The sequence below is a fragment of the Grus americana genome, chromosome 3 (assembly GCF_028858705.1).
Source record: "Grus americana isolate bGruAme1 chromosome 3, bGruAme1.mat, whole genome shotgun sequence".
In the NCBI taxonomy this organism is placed as follows: Eukaryota; Metazoa; Chordata; class Aves; order Gruiformes; family Gruidae; genus Grus; species Grus americana.
In genome coordinates, this window is record NC_072854.1 from 71347392 (window position 1) to 71369390 (window position 21999).

General features: G+C 42.3%; 1 protein-coding gene across 1 annotated transcript; it reads right to left on the reverse strand.

Annotated features, from left to right (window-relative positions):
• Positions 1 to 1891: 1891 nt before the first annotated feature.
• IYD (iodotyrosine deiodinase) lies at positions 1892 to 19966 on the reverse strand. Its single transcript, XM_054822765.1, has 5 exons — positions 19711 to 19966; positions 10214 to 10408; positions 8006 to 8165; positions 6520 to 6676; positions 1892 to 4547 (listed from the first exon to the last, which is right to left on the reverse strand). Exons 1-5 carry the CDS (start codon positions 19889 to 19891, stop codon positions 4365 to 4367), a joined length of 876 nt encoding a protein of 291 aa, XP_054678740.1. The 5' UTR covers positions 19892 to 19966; the 3' UTR covers positions 1892 to 4364.
• Between the last annotated feature and the right edge of the window lie 2033 nt (positions 19967 to 21999).

Below are 21999 nucleotides of genomic sequence, written 5' to 3' on the forward strand. Positions count from 1 at the left end.
GCGGGTTTAGCCAGTGAATGCTACTGATACCACCAGCACTTCTCTCAGAGACGCAGGAAGCCACACACAGGCATCTGCTGCTCCACGGTGACGCTTCCCCACCCTCCATCCTCCCTGCCTCTCAGAGACCAAGATCCCCTGGCCACCCGTGGGGAGGGCTGGCAGCTGCTGGCTCCTGGCCACAGGAGGGAGGGTGCCTGCTGCAGCTGTGGATCTACAACCACAGCAGAAACAGTGCTGGGGGCCTTGACCACCAGGGTACAGTGGAGCACAAGCCAAGGGCCACCACCAATGGGAAAGGCGAGAGAAAGGTCCCTGGAGCCTGCGTGCTGACCCCTCCTGTCTCAGGAGGTTTGCTGCTTGCCAGGGTCAGGACCAGGGATGTTGCATGGGACCTGGAGCTGCTGCTCCTTGCTACTTATCCATGTGGGCACCGCTGATGCTGCCAGGAGTGACTGGGAACATACCAAGCAAGGGTGACTGGCTGGCTCTGGGAGCAGGGTGAAGGGCATGGCAGCCCAGGCACTGTCTCCTCTGTGGTCAGGGGGAAAGGCCTGAGCAGAAGTGGACGCTTTCAGTGGGTCAACACTTGCCTGTGTGGCTGGTATCATAGGCAGGGCTCGGGTTTTATGACTACAGGGCTCTGATGAACAAGGGCTACCGAACAGGGATGGGATGCATCTGAGAAAGAGGGGGCAAGAATATGTTTGGAAACAGGCTTGTTAGCCTGGTAGGCAAGACTTTAAACTAGATATGCCTGGGCAGGGTTACCATAACCTGAAGAGGAGTGAGGGCAAAAGATGAGAGGGTAGGGTGCACTCTTAGCAAGTTTGGGGATGACACCAAATTGCAGGAAGTGGTTATTCCACTGGAGAGTGGGGATGCCAATCAGAAGGACTTGAGCAGGCTGCAGAAATGAGTTGATAGGAACTTAATGGATTTCATCAAAAGTAAAGACAAAGTTCTGCATCCGGCATAGAATAACCCAGTGTCACTGTACAGGCTGGGGCCAGCTATCTGTAAGCATGGTACATAGTGGACAACAATTTGAACATGAATCAGCAGCGTGCCCTCGCAGCAAAGAAGGCCAACCACAACCTGGGCTGCATTACTAAAAGTGTAGTGATCCTTCCTCTCTATTTGGCACTTGTGAGACCATGTCCGGAGTATCATGTCCGGTTTTGGCCTGTTCAGTACAAGAAAGATAGAGACGTGCTGGAGTAAGTCCAGCAGATGCCACCAAGCTGGCCAGGGAGCTACGGCACACAGAGCTGTGTTCAGTCTGGAGAAGGCTCAGGGGAGACCTAATTTCTGTCTGCAGCTACCTGATTCGCAGATACAGAGAAGACAAAGCCAGACTTCTCTTGGAGATGCACAGCAATAGGCCAAGAGGCAATGGACACCAGTTGAAACATGGGAAACTCCACTTAGATAGCAGGAAAACATTTTTTTACCATGGAAGTGAACAAATATATAGGTTGCTTGAAGAGGTTATAGACTCTCCATCCTTAAAGTTGCTCAGGATTTGACTGGACAAGACCTTGAGCAACCTGATCTAACCAGACCTGCTTTGAGCAGAGGTTTGGAGAGGATGAATGCTGGAAGTCCCTTCCAACCTTGCTTATTCTGTGATTCTAGAAAACTAGTATTTAGAGCTTTCTAAAGGGCCCAGTTCCCATCTGAGTGGAACAGTTGTTTTCTAGAAAAGGTGGGTAGACTGAGTCCAGCGACTTTGGGAGATATGGCCATAAGGTATCATGAAGAGAGATGCCAAGTTCCAGCATCTTTTGCTAACCCTGTCAAGTCTTTTAATCTTGGTTTTAAACATAAATATAAAATTTAAATCCCTGCTAGTTGTGTGGGAGACATTCCTCCCAGAATGTTCTCTTCCTGAAAAAATTCTTTGTTCATCCGCAGGAAAAATCCCTAGTTAAGTGTAAAACAATGTAAATGTTAACCTGAAGTTTATTTAATAATTTTCTACATGGAAAGGCAAAATTTATTCTTACTTAATTTGTGTTTTAAGTAAAGACAGCATACTTATTAGAGAACGGTGGTAATTCCAAGTAGGCTTGTCGCAACAGGAGCACTAACATGATTTATACAAGACTCTGCAGTATCATCAGTAGTTGTAATACTACTGGAGTATTTGCATTTGAATAAGCATTCGTATGGGAGAAAAGAAAATACTTCTTCTTTTACTTATATTTTGTGATTCCAGAAGTGCTTTCCTGGATAGCATCTTTCCCATCTGGTAGGTGTGAGGGCTTGGTTTTTTGGTTTTTTTTTCAGCTACTATGTGTATATTAGTTTCCAGAATCAACACATGTGGGAAAAAAACCCCCACCATTAATCTTCTTTGGTATAAAGAGGTATATTGGTATAAACCAATATTTGCTATTGTGACAATTTTGTATATATTTTTAAATTGGTTTAGTTCTTTCTTTTTTATGAAATCATAGTAGAAATAGCCTTATATATGCATGCTCCTGCTGTTTAAATTCATTTGGTAAAGCTTCTCTGAGTGCTGTCATAGAATAGGTATGCCCTCTATTTTGCAGACTGAGGCCAGGGAAAAAAGTAGTTGATATCTGTAGCTATAGGAAAGATGGCAAAGCGATGGAGGTTCAGTCCTCTATTGATGTGAACTCTGAATTAAAATAAACATACTAGGGCTTTTATACATTTACAGCAGGTATGAACTGCTTTATGAAGGGGCCTGATATGGCAGAGCAGCATCTGCACAGAAGGAAAACTTGCTACAGCGACTTTAATATGTATTCCTGATAACTGGGGACCAACGGCCAATCAGCCTTGGCTTGGTTCAGCTCATCCCTCTCTCCCTGACTAGCTTTTAGACATCGCAAGCATGTAGACACAGGACTTCTTTTTTTATTTTACTGTAGTTATTAAAGCTCATTTCAGACTAGGTCTGCATGAGAAACTCTTCCTGCCATTGCTGTACCACTGAGGATGTGAAACAGGGCTAGTAAAACAGGTGAACACATAGACATGCCTGCTAAATACCAGCAAAATGGTCAGCCAAAGGGGAAAATAGTTTTTCTCATTGGGTGACAGAGGCATTGACACCGCAAAAAGCCATACCTCTGCAAAATATTATCCCCTCCACTTGCTCAGCTGACAACAGGTCACACTAAATAGGACTGAGTTTAGACAAGGTGCAGCAAGTTAGCTTGAGCAACCCCCAAGGAAGGCTGAAGCCAGTTCGGCTGAATTTGCTTGAAGTTACATGCAGCAGAGACCAGGGTGTGAAAGTATTTCACAGAATAAAGACAGCTTTAGGGAAGGACGTCTCTGTTTCAGTGTTGTCGTCTTGTGCTGCTCGCAAAGGCGGCAGGAACCGCAATCCCACGAGGGGGCTCTGCCAGCGCAGCTATCGGTAGCATCGACCCTTCCAGTGGTGCCCGTTCACATCTTGCCTGTAGTCAAGACTTTTAGCAGGAAGCATTGCTTTTGTGGGACGCGGCCTTAAAATAAACCTAAATATGCCTGATTTGGTGTGACGTGAAAGCACCTTTCGTGTATCAGGGTCTCTAAAGCAGTTTAAATGCCAGGGTGTTAAACTGGTATAGTTGTAGGTAGAAACAGGATAACCAGAATAGTAGTTCCCCGAGGGCTGCATCCAGTGGAAGGAGCAAATAGGGGGCACGACTGATAGCTGCCATATGATCTACCTGTGCCTGGAACATGTATAAATTAATGGCAACAAGGAAATTACTTGGACACCTTGTTCCTACTAGATCTCCTCCAGCTGAAGATACTTGTACCAGCAATAGCTTAAGAAAGCTGGGTATTGAGATCAATCGAGTAGGAAAAATGCTGCTGTATGTGAGAAAAACAGCTTCCTCCTACGCAGAACTGAACACAGTGAGGGGGTAAGGGCATTTAAATAGCACACACTGATCAAGATAAGACAGCTGAGTTTGACCTCTTTATATCTTTTAATACAACCTCCATTAAAATTCTAAAGTGAAAATAACTGTGTAACGGTAATCACGAAAGTATAAGGAGAATATACATTCCAATTCAAGGAAAGATTTGTCCCTACAATGCACAAGAAAAATCGAGTGATGAAGGTCATTTAAATGCCGTTGTACATGTCCCCTGGAACACCTGCCTGGGCCCATCGGTAATAGCACCTGTCAAACGCACAGTGCCCCACTGCTCACTGCTAGTAGTAGAAGCAGCCACCATGATTACTAGCACTAAAAGAAATACAGGTGTAAACAGCCAGAGCAGCAGTGACGTAGGAGGAATACACACAGAAACAGCAGTGACAACTTCAGTGGGCTGCTGCTTACTAGCTGGCAGCAGGGGTGTGCTCCTTCCTCGTGGCGCTGGCCTCACATGAGCACCATGATGTCTTTCAGCGGCTTTCGGGTCAGCGCAGGCACGGTAGCATCTTTCTTGGGATAGCCAACAGGGAGCAGCAAGAGTAGCTTCTCATTTGCTGGGCGCTGGAGCAGCACCCGGAGTTGGGGACCACAGTTGAGGGGTGTGGAGGTCACGGTGTACAAGCCCGCGTTCTGCACCAAGACAGAGAGCGACAGAGTGAGACAGAGGGCTGTGCTCTGTATTTGCATCCATTACTCTCACCAGACCCGTTCGTATTCTCCTCTTGACTAGCCCAGAAACGCTGCTTCGTTAGACTCTTCTGCAGGTTTTGGAACACCTGATTTACTAATATCCTCAACAGTACCATAAAAGACACCTACATTGCTTACAGAAAAATAGAGCATTTCTTCACTGCAGCAACAGCACAGGCTAATGGAAATAGCCTTATTCTGCCTGACATGTCTTATTCTGCCTGACACATCTTTATGTTGTACAGCAGGAGCCTGCCTGCAGCGCTCAGTGTAACGGAGGACCCATGGCTACAGTGAAGCTGAGAGGCAGTTGTGGGGATATCACTGGAATATCATCCCATGGGGTTCATCTGGCTCATACAAAGAAATGTTTCAGTTCTGGCCCCCATACAGCTGGCAGAAAGAAGTCTTACAGCTTTGTGACCGTTTGTTCCTGCTGTGCCTCACAGGGACAGGGGGCACGTGCTCTGCCTCAGAGTTGCTAACAGGAGTCTGATGCCATCTCTCACAGCGGCCAATGTTCAGGCTTACGTCAGAACCCCCAAATGAGCTAAACAATCTGACAAACAGTAAAGAGCTGACACTGTCCCAAATATGATCCTGTACTGGAGGCGCTTCCTGAGAGTTGTACATGAGGATTTCAGTCTCTCTCTCTATGTAAAGCAAGCATTTGGGGAGGCTTTGAGATATAAAATTCAGCCAGGGAGAGGTGCTCAGGCAATGGGCGTCTCATGTTAAGCAACCTCCATGGTCTTCTGAAGAGGAGAAGAGCTAACAGTGGTGATGCTGAATGTTATGAGTCCATGGCACTGTGTCCTTTAATGGTGTCAATTAACCTCAAAGAGCTGGGAAAGAGAGAGCACTATGGAGTCAAACAGTTGGTAGGGAGAAGTCTCACCTGGTGGTGGGCTGGCTCAGGGAAAAGTGGAGCCCTGTCACTTACTGCTTCTGACCGAGGCACTAGTGACACAGTGCTGGTTCTGCCCCATTCCCTATGCATCCCCTTTGCTCTCAGCTCCACGGAGGGAAAATATGGAGCCCTGTGCAGCTGCAGAGCAGCAACACCCCAGCAACGTGCTTCTGCACTGCTCACTTCTCAGGTTGCCCATCCTGAAGATCCTCCTAAGGAGCAGCAATGTGGGCAGGGAGGTCTCACTCAAAACAGAGCAGACAAGAAACGGCAGTTCCTGGTAGGAAACTGGCCTAAAATAAGAGGTGGCACCTTGCTGTTATCCTACTGACAGGCCAAGTTAAAAATGAGAATAGCTTTACTATTTAAACACTTGTGTGAGTACATTGGATACAGCAAGCAGAACTGAGCACTGGGAAACCACCGAGAAAATCCAACTGGCTGGTGTCAGACATGCTGAGCTTTAGAAATCAGTTCACTTTCAGAAATGCCTTGGAAAGACTGATTGAAATAGTACAGCCTGTTCCATGAAATATGTCCCTGATTTTTTAATTTTTTTTCCCCAGCATTGTATACTAAAAATTATATACTAAAAATTATTTGGGGTCAAGCCATTTTGTATGGATTACTGAAAAGAAGGGGCCAGTGTTGCACTGTACAGCCATGCTTGGGTAACCTGCAGACCCTGTCAACCCTGTTAGCATGAGGCAGAAACTGCAGGGGCTGAAGCCTGTGCTGGGAGAAGTGTGACAACTCTGGAAGTACGTTGCATTATATTTTTCTTCTTGTTAACCAGAACTGAGGGTAGGAATCTCAGATGTGGGCCTGTGCAGAATAACTTTAAAACTCAAAACTAAGACACATTGCCAGGAATTGGAGTAATCCAAAGGACTGATAATGTTAAAATATAAATTGGGTTCCACCCTCATTTGGGCAGAATAGTCTTGGTATGTAATCCAAACTGATACATGGACTCCCAGTGTCCCAGTTCTGTCAATGTACCTGCAGTGCAGCAAGCAGGATACCACAGGCAATAGAAACACTGATTTCGTTGTAGTAGTGGGTCTTCTTTTTGCCATTTGGAAGCTGCCCGTATACCTGCTTGAAAATGAGGATCAGATAGGGAGCAGTGTCCAAGTACTCTTTGATCCAGTTTGTTCTGCAAAAGAATAACGTTTAAAAGACATTTATTTTGCGACCTTTTCACTTTCCCATAAGTCACATTTACCATCAGCAAAGGGGCACTAAAGGTACCCGACAATTATAGTAGTAGACTAAAGCTTAGAACATTTACTGCAAAGGATTAAGTATTATCAGCTTAAATAGAAACATTTCTGTGGGGGGAAAAAAAAAAGCTTGAATAGAGTTCTTAATCTTAACAGATTCGGCTGAGGAGTTGATGACTCTGAAGGGTGGAATTGCATAAAAATAGGAGGCAGTTCTTGACCTCTTATCTATGAATTGGTCTCATGAGCATTTGCCCTTGAGATTATTTAATTCCTGGAATTTTGCAGACTTGCAGCTCCACCTTTTACCAGCACTGCCAACTTTTTTGCGATCACAGGGAAAAATGCTGGCAGAAAAGTTCAAAACTTCTTGGTCTAAGGTGTAAACCTAAATATATTCTCACAGCAAAAAAATGCATTCTGTTTCTGGGTATTTCAGCCCTGTTAGAATTCATTTGGTTCCCAATTTTTTTAATGACAATATGTACAATTATGACGTAGGATTTAGATAAGAAAATGTGTGCTTTCTACTGCTCTTACTCAAAATATAAAAAAATACTATATTTTAGTTGTTTACAGCACACAAATTCACATAGCACATAAGCACCTGAACGGTAACATTATGAAACAAGTAGGGCAAATCAACCCTATAAAACTTTGCGCATATGCTTCATTTGACAAGCCAAGACTCAGTAGATGTCTTCCCATTGTGTGACCATAAGCAAGTCAGTCAGACTTTGGAGGACATTTGGAACAATTAAATATTGCATAATTCAGCACTTGCATAGGTACAAGCCTTGGGGCTCCCTCAGCCAGCAGCAAAATTCCCAATGGCTTTCGGAGTTTTATTGTTTGGCAAACAACAGGAAAAACCTGGGGCAAGAGTTATCCAGTAGAGGTTACATAGAAAAAAAAGTAATGATGGAGCCAAATACTTGGAAAAGTTTCAAAATGAAGAGTATATAATCCCTTTCACTGGAGGCAATTTTATGAACAAGCCAACAAAGCACAATTCTACACGTATTTTTAAGTTTTTCTTTCCAAATGTGAATCTTAGAAATATACTAAAAGCAAGAGGGAGGAAGAAAAGGAAAAGGATACTAAAAGAAATCAAGACAAGCTTCTTTTATCCCTTCAGTTTTCTAGACTGCGGTGCTTTCAGTAAGATTCCCATCAACTTAAGAATCAAGACAAAGCCATGCAACAGAAAAGGGTGTGCATCTGAAAATAAGATCCCCTTTAGCCAATTGACTTTTTCATACCTCAGTCTTTTCAGGTCATTAACCCATCTGTCTCCCATTCTTTTTTTGTAGTTGATTTCTTCTTCTTCTTCTACGATCTCACGAATCTTATGTTTTAAATATGGATCTTGAACTACCACAAAGGTCCAGGGCTCAGTGTGCGCTCCACTGGGTGAAGTGCCTTCATACAAAAACAGGGAAAGATGAAGACCCGGTTGGCACATTGCCAAGGAAGGATGTGCAGTGAAAGGTATTGGCTCTTCTTTGTGGGCTTTCAGACTGCCCAGCAGAGCAATGGGAAAGCAAGTTGATGAGATGGGAAGAAAAGGTCTGAGATGAGATAAGTTCTGGTGGACAATCTCTGTTCATTTGTTTCTCGAAGAATGTGAAGTGCCGTTCAATGACAGAGGTTAGTGCTTTCATACAACCGTCTTACAGGAAACCAAAGTTAGGGATTTCTAAAAATTCCTTTGTGGTTCTTATGATGAGGCAGTATTACAGTGCAATTTATGCACACAGTAATGTTAATGCAAAGCATTATACCCAAAGCAATGCACCATCTGAATATGCAACCAACTCTGGGACGTGGTTTTAGCTGAAGGGCAAAGCTAATGGCTTTCAGGGAAACAAGGCTAAGTGACCACCCGCAGGAATCTGTCGCTGACTGACAAACGATGGGGAGCTGCACAATGCAGACATCTGCCATACAGCATACAAGTTTGAGTCTGTTGTCCCAAAGACTGATGGTGTATGTAAGTGTGCACATATTAAGTCTGCACTTGCTTATTCAGCCTTGATTATTACACACGAACACCACTGGAGAATATTTTAACTGCCTAGCAGATGAAAGCCAGAAGCTGAAGAATATAGTTATCTGCACAAGCTCACAGAGAAATAGGTGAAGGAGACTGTTCAGGTTTCTCTAGTCCCTCATACACATTTAAAAACAAAAATTTGCAGGTCTTGAACACATACTGTATTTGCTTATCTAAGCACTGATTTCGGTTTAAGAAACACTGAATAAGCAGCTTGAACTATCTTTTATATTAAAATGTGTTTATACCGTGAACCTTGCCTCTCCTCAGGTTTGGGTAAGAACTGATGACATTTATGGTTTGCTTTGTTTTCTTTTCCTCCACACAGCCCAAAGCTTTCACGGTTACTAAGTACTTCATCTGCACTCCAGGCTTGTTCACTTTGCTGCATTTGCCAAAACATGCTCAGTGTTTTAATGACTCCCAGCTAATTAGAGGAAGATGGAGACTCGTTACAGCGCAGTGACAAAGCTGCTTACAGTTTTTAAAGGGAAAACAATGTGCATCAATTGCTCAGAATCTCTGTATTATTAATCCTGCTAGAGGCTACTGAACTTTTCTCTAAGGGAGCTTGTGAATATTTTCTATACTAACAACAACTGGTTCATAGAAGAAAAAAAAGGGGGGTCAAAACCACTCCTGGCTGAAGTCAATGTACTAAAGCAGAGAGGAGATTAGGTCAGGACATTAGAGTAATAATTTGAAACCCATAAGTTCTCAAAAAAAAAAAAAAGAAGAAAATTATTTTCTGACACTCAAATAACCTCGATCAGGGTCCTCAGCGTAACTGAGTCGTATACAATAGGGACCTGGCGCTGATACTGAAAGGACTGAAAAAGTTTTTTTGTTCTAGACTGAAACATTTTTCCCCATAATAAACCCCAACCATTTATGTCACTGAAATATTTCACATGGCTGGGACAATTTCATCAATTTGGTTGGGGAAAAAACCAAAACAAAACCCACACATGATAAATATCATCATAACAAGTAAAGTTTTAAAGCATGTGAAGTACACATGGTTTGACATTTTTGAGAGAAAACACTTCAATATTTCTATTTGAAAGCTGTTTCACTAAATTGTACATCATTTTTATTTTAAATAACACCTTTCAAAGCTTTCAAATGTTTTGTTTCATGCTGTTGAAATGCTCTTTTTTCCTTTTGGGTGCACTGCAAATACAAAGGAATTGGGAATGCTCCAGAACAGTCCCTGACATATAGTAGTTCAAGCTGAGTAATTTCCAATCAATCAATGGGTGCTCATTCATTATCGCTACAGGTGACTCTAGGAAAACCATAAGCCAGATGCCAATTCCCTTGGCTTTTCCACATCACTTTTACACAGTTGAACAGCAATGCTGATCCTTTTTTTTTTTTTTTTTTCCAGACCTCGAACCACTCAGTACCATACCTGCTGTTCTGATGACATTATCGATAACCTCCCTGGGCACTGGCTCATCACTGAGAAACCTGACAGATCGCCTCTTATTAAGAAGCTCGTAAAACATCTGTGACCTTTTAATCATTTCTGCCTCAGAGTAGCGCTCCGCAAAGAAGGGGACATGGGCAACATTTTCGTCAAGTCCTTGCCACTCTTCATCAGCATCTGCGAGAAAATAAAAGTGGTTAGGGATTTAATTCTTTTTTCTGGGGAATGCTGTTTATATCTTTAGCATTCACCACCGTAATGCACTTTGGCCTGCATTGGCATACATTGCACTTCTACACCACTGGAAAGGCAAAGTCTGAGGTTCCGGTTGACACAACTCATTGATCCCTAGCTCCAGCTACTGAATAAACACCTTGTTTAAATACCAAGAGGCAGGAGGGTCCTGGCTGGCTATAGCAGTGTGATCCGTGAAGAAGTTATGGCCTTCTCCACTTCGGTCTGCAAGCCTGCCTGTAAAAGTGGGTTACAAGCTAAAACAGCAGTGAAAAGCTAGCCAGGCTTTCAGTCCACGTCTCTCACTAAGCAAATGTGAATGTGTGTGTTCCTTCCTGAGCGGTCTAATAAGAAAAAAATCAATTACATTACTGAAGTTAAGGAGAGGGCTTAACTACCAAGATGTGTAAAATCTCCTCTGAAGAGCTGAATGTCAGCTTCTTCCATATTCATGTTTCATAGCAGAAGCATTTCGAGTCTAGGCTCTGCGCAAATGTGACTTCGTGGTTAACTTCTTTGGTTTCACGATACTTTCAGCATAAGAGGAAACGGCTGACAGGCATCTATACTTAGGATAACAACATATCAAATGTAGGATATTGTGTTTCTTGTCTTTAATTTAAGAACTTAAAATGGTTCCTCGTTTCACTGAAATCTGTCTCTTTGGGGTTGTTTTATACCACAAAATGCATCTTCTGTTGTCTCTGAGATCTCCTCTTTCTCCCCTGCATTCCTAGAATCAGCAGGGATAGCATTTTTTGCAACTATGATGTGGAAGTTGAAGCCATTTAAATTTTGCATTTTGACTAGTCAATAGTATTGAGCAATGTGCTACAGAGGGCTGAGTCAGGAAAAAAATATTCCAGTTCTTTTTCAGTCACCATTAGGCTATTATTGTGGAATCATAGCAATCGCCACTGTAAATTCAAACAGCGATTATTTCTGTATTTTAGTAGTATGCAGTTGCCTTAGAGACCAGGCTGATTTTTGGTTCATTTTATAAACAGCAGTGAAATACTCCCGAGTGTGGCTCAGCATGTGCGAGAGGCTGCAATATATCCAGTTTCATATGTGGAACCTAAACAGAATGATTCTGGTCTCCAAACAACATACATTACATTTTGCATACAAAGAAGTCGCCTGGAAAGTTTGTTTTGTTTAGCATTTCATACCTGTGTTAAGGACTCTCGGTAACAGTCTGCAAGGACCTGGCTCCAGGGTCATGGGAAGCGGTGACCCATTGTAAAAATTATTTGCGTGGGAATCTTGCATACTTAAACTGGAAAAGAAAGAGGATACCTCTTTCTAGTGCTCCCTTTGTGGTTCACACTTAGTACAGTAGATTATTTACTATTCAATAGCAACTGGCTGACTAGGACTTGCCCTTTGCTAGGATTCTGGTGATCTTCTCTTTCAGAAACTTTCACACTCCCTTTTTCACTGTTCCTCCTCCACACTCAGTGAAGGGAATACCACGGGGTTACAAAGGCTATGTTTACACTAGCAAGCAGTATGGTGCAATAGGAGGTTGAGAGGAAGAGCTTCTGCTGGGGACCCAGTGTTCAACATCCGATGTGTTTTAGAGTGGTAGGGTAGCTGGGGAGGGGAGGCAGGGAGACAGAGCTCTGCACCCTTCCCACCTCTTCTATGCTAGGCATGGTACCATAGGATTGCCATTTTCAAGGACCACTACGTTAAGCTGGTAAAAGCCAATATGCAACCTCTCCTTGAAGATTCACAGGGAATGCAGTCATGGAATAGTCTGCAGGATGCACATCTCTGCCTCTTGCATCTCTGCCTGGTGGTTTGGAAGAGGTGCAAACCCTCAGCCCAGAAGGTAGGGCCCATGTAATCAGAGGCACGGTGCCCTTGCTTCAGTTTTACTGAGACAATAGCTGTGAAGATGTGAGAACGAACATTAGCTAAAGCAAGCCATACTGGATGAGAAAGAAAAAGTAGTAAAAAATAAAACACCTTCCAGAGATAGAAGTTGAGACAGTGATGGCTGGCAGCCAAAGAATTTGAGAGAAAAAGTGATGAAAGATGTACAAAACCCCAAGGGAAAAAAACAGGGAGTTGGGAGATAGAAACTCAGCAACCCTTTCCGATTTGACTGAGGCCTGTCTGGCCAGTAGCGAAATTCAGAAGGTGTCTATTGATATAGACAGGATAGAAAATCATGGAAGCTTTGGCCACATAACGTCTCCTGCAAGCTTCTCTCGAAGGACTTACATGGCTGAAAGCTGGATGGCCGCTTGCAACTGATTGGTCCAATAAAATTAATTCTCCCTCTGCAAATCCATTTTGCATATAGCAGTACTGAAACTACAGTAAGGATATTCGTTGCTGAACTGAGATTTAGCTGTTACACAGAATGGTGCACATCATTTTATCCATAGGCACTCATGTAAGAGGAGTTTCTAAATGGGACAAATATTTTCCTTATGATAACAAAAAACTTCCCAAAAACAGCTGAGGTTGAGCGTTATCTCTCAGAAGGCAGAATCTGACCAGAAAACTATGCTGCAAGTAGGTATTGGATTAGCGTCTTGGTGAAAATTTCAGGTCAGACTATACTATTTGTGCTTATATCAATGTGCTGTAGTGATCATCCTATCCATTTCCCAAGCTTACAGTCTTGAGTGTCCTGGGAAACAGACTATTTCTAGCCTAGAAACTAACTCCAGGACCCAAGAGTTATTACGTGCTCTCACTATTTATTTTCTTATGATGAGGTTTTTATCAAAGTTCAGACAGTAGGAAATAGCATACATTCAATGCACCATACCTTTTATTCAGCAACTGATGGAGGAGACTTGATGGTCTAACCTTGGCTTCTAAGCAAATCCAAGCCCTGCTCAGTCATCTATTTTTCTAGTATGATTGCAAAACTATTAACAATCATTTTGAGTTAGAGATACCGAGACTAGTTTATGAAATACCGAAAATCTTTACAAAGGAGGTTTGTCAAGCAGGAGCAAAGGCTGGAGGAAATTTGTGTAATCTCTATACCTGGTTTTGAAACACAAGGAGAGGAAAGTCAGGTAGGTGACAAACCATCAATACATATGTGAATGTTGAAGGGCAGAAGGATGAAGAGCAAGATTAAATTACTTATATGGATGAGGGCAGTAGTTAGAGAGCTGACTCAGATGATGTACTTAATCCAAAAAGGATGTTGCTTGTGGCCAGTTGTGTGCAGAGGTCTAGACAGCAAACTGGAAGAGCTGTCACTGCCAGTACAGAACATGAAACAAAACGTGACAGGGAGGGAAGAATGAGGATGCAGTAACAACAGCAGTACCTACTTTGACTTGTCCAGGAAGCATATTGATAAAAAAAATAGGTAATAATTGATGTTATGGTAGATTGCAAAGAAGTAAAAATGTAGCATGGCTAAAAAAATGGTTGCTTTTTAAGATGCACTGTCTTCTGGGATAGCATGAAGCCTACAAAGACACCCAAGGTCACATATAGATCAGGACATGTCTTTAAGAGAGTCATGTTGCCTCAACCACGGTATTGTTATGAAGTACATGGTGGAAGCGTGGCTTTCCAGGTATAAACCAAAGAGGAGCTATTATGATAATACTAGAAACCAGGCTTCCCAGATGAAGCATCCAATACCTTAATAAAATGACTTGTTCTTCTCTTGTGCAGTGACTCTCTTCGCTTTGGTTGCAGTGAGGGGGAGTATTTTATTAAAAAAAAAAAAAGTACCCCTAAACTGAGATTATCAGTTCATTCAATTTAATTAACTAAATGAAAAGGTAACAAAAAGTAGGTCTGTAACTGTGACTCTCAATTTTTAAGGGAACAAACTTGGGGAAAATAAGGGATTAAGAAAAATTAAGTTAGAGAACTCAGACTGAAGAATTCAGGGATGAGGAAGCAGAGAGATTTGGCATTTCTTTAAATCTGAGGTATAAAAATAATCTTAGATGTAACTGGTTGAATAAACCTCTCAAATGATTGATAGTCAACTAGGAATGGAAGAAAAAGATTACTTAGCACAGAAACCTAGGCCTTGTGAATCGGAAAGTATAAAACTTGCAGTATTACCTAAGGCCAAGATACATTAAATTTTGTGAGGTTTGCTTGCTTATTTGGAGTTTTTCTCCATGTGACTAGAAGAAAAGAAGTGAAGCTGCTGTGTGGTCTGAATGGTTCCACTTAATAATAACATGATGAAACAAGAAATGTACTTTCAAAGATGTTGAACATGGGACATAGATGTGGTGACCAGTGAGAATGAAAGTATGAGAATCACCATATCTGAGCTTAAGTTTTGTAAGCAAAACTTAAAAACCTTAGTGCACTCAAAACGAGAGTACTGGCTTCGGCAGAAGAAGAACCCAGAAATGAGAGAACTGACACACAAAACCAAAACTCTCCTGGCAATTTTGTTTTTTATAATAAATTCATCTATTATTTATTCTCTTCCACCATGTGTCTACCATTCATTCTTAGCAGTTAACATTATCCATATGCTAAGCTAAAATCATTATCAGCACCATCTGTTTAGTGCATGCTCTCTATATCTTTAATTGCTGTGTTTGGACGTACTCCTGTTTGTACAGTCACGTTATACAATACTACAAATGTCTTGTTTACATCTCTATGTATTCCATCATTTGATGGACAACAGACATCCTGCTAGTCAGTCTATTATCTTGTTAGCCACATTCTCAAGATTGCCATCATTTCTGTTGTACATTTGCAGTAGTCATCAGGCTTCCTCCTTTTTAAGCAAATCTGAAATGGTTTTGGCTCAGATGTCCCAAGTGAAATCTCATTTTAAAAGTACTATTTCTCTAATTCTGTCAGAAATTCCTCTCTGGGTGTATTTTAAGGTGATGTTTGTGTTCTTCCCAGCAATTCATATGGGAGGTTATAATCAGCCTACAAATCACATAATAAATTTTGCCTCAGTTGGCAGCAAAAGTTCTTACCATGAGCTCCTAATAACAAACTCACACTGAGAACAATGACTTGTCATTTCATTTCTGTTGGACACTTATTTTACCTACCCTGACACTTCCCTGTGTTGTTTGCTCCCAGTTGTATGTCATTAAGAAATTTCACTTGCGCACTCCTTGGTTTTGTGCAAAGACCACTAGATAATATTAACAGTTGGTCCTGAGACTGATCCTTAAGAAACCTCACTTGCAACCTCAGTCTAGACCAATGCATTTGCTTTCCAAACCAGCTCTTGCAGTTCCTTCTCTAAGAAATTGCTTCCTAAGTATAGAATTCCTCTCCAATCCTCTTTTCCAGTGTAAAGACACAATACACAGAAAAAAATTAAATATATATAAAGAAAGCTTTCAGATCTTTGAACTTAAAATGCTGGGCAACTGACTTTATGGGGTTTTGGCTTGATTAATGGCAGACTGCTACATAACGTGCTGCTACAGGAATCCAATCCTAAATTGAGTGTGTGGCTAATAGGGAACTAAAAGAGATGGAGTGCCTTACTACTGGGTTATAAATAGTGGTTAGCAGGCTGATCCTGGAAACCTCAAGAGCTGGTCAAGGATCTTAAGCAAAAGAAGTATCAGGTGGGAGAGGCAGACCCTGGAAGAAAGGAACCAGCATCAAAATATTGTAAAAATTACCACAAACTGGAATATAGTTGCAGAAGGTTTCTTAAGATCTTCAGAGGAATGGAGTGGCTCTTTTATAAAGAGAAGATTTGCTGGCTTACTTAGTAAAAGGAAAGCTGAAAAGTAATCTGACTGCTGTCTATAAACCACGGGAGGGTATACACCAGGGCCAGAAAAGTATCCTTTAAACTAACAAGAGGATAGAACAGGAAAAATGGGTATAGATTAGTATTAAATAAGTTTGGGCAGGCAGGCAGAGGAGGATTTTTAATCCATAGCACAAAGTTCTGCAATAGTTTTCCAGTAAGGTCAAAGAAATGTGGTCGAAAAAGGCCAGTTTTCATGTTCATTCAGCTGATGACAAAGGTTTGAGGTGTCTGCAGCAGCAGGGAGATAAACACAATGATGCACCATGTCCATATAAGTCCTGTGTTCCTAAATGACACAAAGCACTGTCATTGAATTGGAAAATTCAACTGCTACTGCCTCGTTCATGTCAGTAGTATTATTAAAAGATATGGGAAGCCTTCGAACTTGGGGAGAGGAGAAATACTTCTAAGTGGGAGAGGACTGTTATAAGAAGTATCACAAGCAATGAGCAGTGCATTTTCAGAAGAGATGGAACATTTGGGCATTTGTACATTGCTTTGTAGCCCTTAAGTAGAGAGTACATCACCGAAGTCCCCACAATTAAATACGTCGTAATAAAATGCCTTTGCTATTCATCTCTGCAACTGATCCCCAGAGTAACAAGGATACAAATAAAATTCAACCTCATTCTCCACGCCACTGTAAACTGGGTCTGTTTTCACCTTATCCATCAATTGTATTGATCTGAATATATGACCAGGAAAGTAACAAATATACAATAAGCTCCCTGGGTTAAAGATTGGACTTGTCTTTGCAACAGTCCAAATCTAATAGTGTAAACCTGAAGCAGTGGGTGCTGAGGTACCACCACTAGAAAAGAGCCCTTGTCACTCATCATTCAAGACAAGGCTGAAGAAACATCATTTTCATCTGTATCTAATTGGTAATGACACATGGCCTAATGCAAGACGCAGCCAGATATACACACACACACAGAGACCATTCTTGCAATCCACAACACAACAATCTCTCATTCTGGATCTCATAAAGGAAGGAAGAAGTTACAGGACAGATGAAGTACTGCCAGCTAAGGCATTAAACAAATGGACTGAGTGAGTGCTTTCCACTTAACCACGCAACTGGGTTTCTGGCTGCTCTGAGAAACATCCTTCTCTTCAGCTGCCGAAGCATTACACAGGCAAGCGCGTGAGCTTCCCCTTCTGCCCCTCGCTGCCAGTAAGTGACTCTGCTGAGTCTGCCCAAGCAGTTCGGCTAATTACACCTCACGCTTTGCAGCTCAAAGGTATGCCCTTTCTCGGGGGAAACATCCCACTTGACAGAGGTTTCATGGGGCTGATGACGCCCGAGTAAGTTCAATGTTTTTCTTACAGAGCACTTCACTCTCTCTCGGCAACGCGCCTTCACTTTGGTCATGGCCAGGTGTGGAAAGACTTGGTCTTCAGCTGCCTCTTCCTGTTAGGGGGCTGTTCAAAATTCAGCTTGTTCACCTGCGGCAGCCCTAGATTCTAGCTTTTCATAAGGCCTTAAAAATGCTTTGTTATCACCCAACTCAAATTCTCTTTAGAGGAACTTTGTCTTTAAACACAAGCCAGCTTGAAACATTTATCAGAAAAGTTCATTTCTACTTAAAGTAAGATATATTAATAAAGTAGTAGAATTTGCACAGCAGGTAAAATACTGTCTACTATTAAGAAAATCTCTGTTTACATCCATGTTTCCATTTTAACATCTAGTACAGTCAATGGAAATTTTAACACTGACAACAAGGTGGCCGTGTCAATTATAGCATTAGGAGAGTAGTAGATCCTTACCGAGGTGGCCATATTCTCTTGTCACTCAGGCTGGGGTTTCCCCTGCTGAAGAAAAACTTGCCCAAGCACGATGCAATTATTTTAATTTTTCTGGAGATAAAAGACATGCCTGTTTCATGAAGATGTTGGTTTTGAACCACACAGCATTAAGGGGAAGATGATTATTTGTTGTTAAAAGCAACGCAGAAAGAAAACCTAATCTGATGTTGAATTACATGGTACATTGAGAAAGGTTTTCTTTAAAAATAAATAAATCTCCTTTTAGCAACAGCACAAAAGTGTCTATCTACCTGCCAATTTTTTGTAAGCAATTTAAAACTAGTACAGTTTTGAATTTAGCACCTGAATAAAAAGCAAACAACTAAGACATAAAAGAATAACATTTTATATGTGGACCTGTGGCAGTAAGGGGTCCTTGTTAAGAGCTAATAAGTTTGTTTATTTAGAGGATCTAACTTTTTAAACTGATAGAAACAGCTGTAGTCAAAGATGTCACTGATAATTCATAGATTATCACTTGAACTACCCACGGGAATTTTAATTTGCAGCAATTTAACTGAACTAGTAGTCTATTAGTGACAAAGGAAATATGGGATAATTTTATACAGAATCTATTTTTCATTACACAAAGGAGGGTACAACATATGAACTAACTTTAAAAGAAATTTTGTATATTTGGGAAATAGTCAACTTGGTTTAAAAGGTTCCAAGTATCAGCTATTTCTGGAAACTGATACACAACACTATCTCAAACTACACTGAACACTGAGAAATAATGGTTCTTAGAAAAAGGTGTATGTGCAGAAAAACAGTATAAATTTCAAGATTCCTAGAAGTGGCCCCAGGCAATGTGTCGTTATGGGACAAAAAAACACACAAAATGTCTTTGAAACCAGCTTGGGTGAAAAAGGCTGTATTAACCGCAAATTTAAAAACTTCATAGGAACAGACTTCTGTAGATTTTAATTTCACAAGGAAATGAAGGGAGCTTATGGAAGATAGTCAGGAAGCAAAAAGAAGGAAGGGTACATTTTGTGCTCAGACTTTTGCCCAAGCAGTGCATCAGAAATCACTACTGCAAAAAAGGGGGTGTTCTGTACAGGTTCAAATATGTATTTGGGTGAAAAGAGATTAGCACCGTCACCACATTTTATTCTTAAATATTTGATCAACATACCTCCCAAATACTATGACACATGTGCTAATCCAGCTAAAGCTCTCGTGGACATTCACAGAAGTCACACCTGGACAACTTTTGTAATAACTGTAATAAACCCATTCGTGGGATGTGATGTCTACAAAATCAGCCTTCAGATAGAAACTCTCTGCTCGGGTCTTCCCTTTGCTCACACTAACGAGGCCTGGGAAGAGGCTGGGGGATGTCAGCAGCAACTCCTTTCCTTCTGTACATTCCCCACAGAGTCCCTCAGAGGTCTGAGATCCGCTGGGCAGAGGGGCAGACAGTGGTCTTTGACAATGCATTTTCTTTTTGCGCTCTGACCTGTGGGATCTGGAGGAAATAGAGATTTACGCCAAGAGTGACATCATGTGAGGACAGCCTCCCTCCATGGGGCTGACAAGCTCAGGGCACAGCAGCGCTAGCACTATGCATTTCCATCACTGGGGAGAAGTTGAGAAGAGCGCATCTTCTTTATTCATATCAGCAGATCAAATTCAGACAACCAAAACTGCTCAGGCGGATAAAGATTTTTCTTACCTTCTTCCTCTAAGTGGTGGTCAGTGCCATCTTTTAAATCTTCATCCACCCATGGGCGAGATAGAGGCTTGCTTCTAGTCTCACGTTTTTCCTTTCCTCCATTAGTCTTCTTCAGTATTACTCCAATTAAAACACATATAATGGCTATAAAGACTGGGGTTAGGGAAGAAAAGAGTGCCATGACTGTGGAAACGTGGAGCCTGCCTTCAAAGTTCAGTAGTTTCTCCTGCAAAGGAGAGGATGAAGTGGGAATTGCAGAACGGCAGTAAGCAGAAAGGGGTGGACCCAAGGTTCAGTCCTTGACCCTATCCCTGCCTCTACTTTTCAGACACCGCCCCCAGAATCTCAACTGTGATGTGCTTTTGCTGTTAAGCAGACCTAAATTTATATATTTTGTGGGAAGAAATTGCTTATAAACAGCAAGGAGAGGCACTGACCATATACAAACACATAAATGTTGTCCAGTGCAAAATAATAAAAAAAAAATCTTCCCAAACCCCAGACTAAGGCAAAACACTTCTCACCCTTATTTTTATCATTATGGTGATTCCAATAATCTTGCTTGTAACAATGATTATGAGAAAGACTCAAGTGGGAATGTGACTTTTAAAAACTGATGGCATCTCTTCAATGTTTATATCATAAAATTAGTCATATTGCACGTATCCGAGGAAATCAGAATATCCCCAATTGAATAGCAGCTTGCAGCGCCACCCTTGGCTGTGTAAACGGGTCAATAAAACAGATAAGTAAAGTCGCAGCATTGCCTCCACATGAAGCATGAATGAGACGATTCACAGAACCCTGTATTCATCCTGGATGTTCTGGGGGAAGAAAAAAGAAGAATTCAGGGAATAAAAATAAGAAATACTTGAGGGCTGAAAATCTATGTTGCAATGCATTTTAAAACTGTGATTCAGCTATCTTATCAAAGGAAAGATTAAGCAGTGATAGGATACTGGTCTAATCCAAGAATGGTCAATGTCTAAATGTTTAACCCATTTTTTACCTCAGCCAGTTGCTTGGGAACTGAATCAACACAGCAGCACTGAATCGATGTCTTTATCTGGGACTGTTGGGACATACTGGCTAATGAAATGCCAGATGGCAGTGGGTGCTGAGGGCTGTGCTGGAGAGCAGGGTACAGGGGTGTCACCAGCACCCATCAGCCTTTTTTAGCGCCAGTTAAGCACCAACCCTGCCAAGTGTTATCTCATCCTACACAGGGCCAGCTCTGAAGTCTCTGCATCCATGGCAAGTCAATCTGCGTTTTGGAGAATGGCGCCCGGGATAAGTGGGAGCAGTCATGGCTGTAACCATTCCAGGAAATGCTGTGCCCCAGGACCCCGGCACGTCACGGCGCTGTGACTAGCACTTGGCTTGGGGAGCACTGCAGGTCCTGCCTAGGGCACTCCCCGTTTCCTTAATGTGGAAACCAGGGCATGCAGGGGAGAGAGAAGAAGCTGAGGTGTACACAGGTTTCATCCTGACAAGTTCTCAGTCCCTACCCAGGCCGCTCACATCTCTCACCCCACTGGTTTTGCAGCACTCGGCACACCCTTACTGGTGGCATTTGACGCTGCCGCTGCAAAGTCTCCCATCTCCCCATGCTTCAGCAAACACTGCCGGCAGCCTTGAGGAAGAGTCTGTGTGTCGGGGAGCACAGATTAATGACCAGGTTGCTGCAGAGGAAGAGGAATGCGTGGCCATACTGGTTGGCCACACACGATGATAGTCTGGCTGACAGTCTGGTCACGTATCCTCTTTTAATACAAGCTCCTTGTGTTAAAAGGGGCAAGGCCAAGCAAATTGCTCAGCTGTGCACATGTTGTCTAGATGTGCTGAGAGGAAAAACCTCACAACTTGTACCCAGGCTGGGCTTTCGCAGATACAGAATAAATACCTCGCTGCTGCTGCAGTGCATCCTGCTCCAACACACAGTCCCCGGGTCCCTGTAGGTCCTGGTCCTTCCAGGCAATGTATGGGATCTGTGTAAGAAGGGTACCCCCAGAACCAGCCAAATGCCGGTGTAAGTCCATCAGAGAAGAAATAAAGAGGACATGCAAAAGTTGTGCTAATCCGGTAAAACTGGCAACAGACAGGTACCTACCTCTGGCTAAGAGGGAAACTTGCTTGAAAACCCAAGCCATAAATCTTCTTTTCCACACTCTGCAGTCAGGCTGTGACCTGGGACACCTGCTTGGCTCATTGGTCTTGGGCTGCCTGTAAAAAAAGCCCTGAAACCCATACACTGTACAGGAATAGAAATGACAATTATCATGTGGGAAA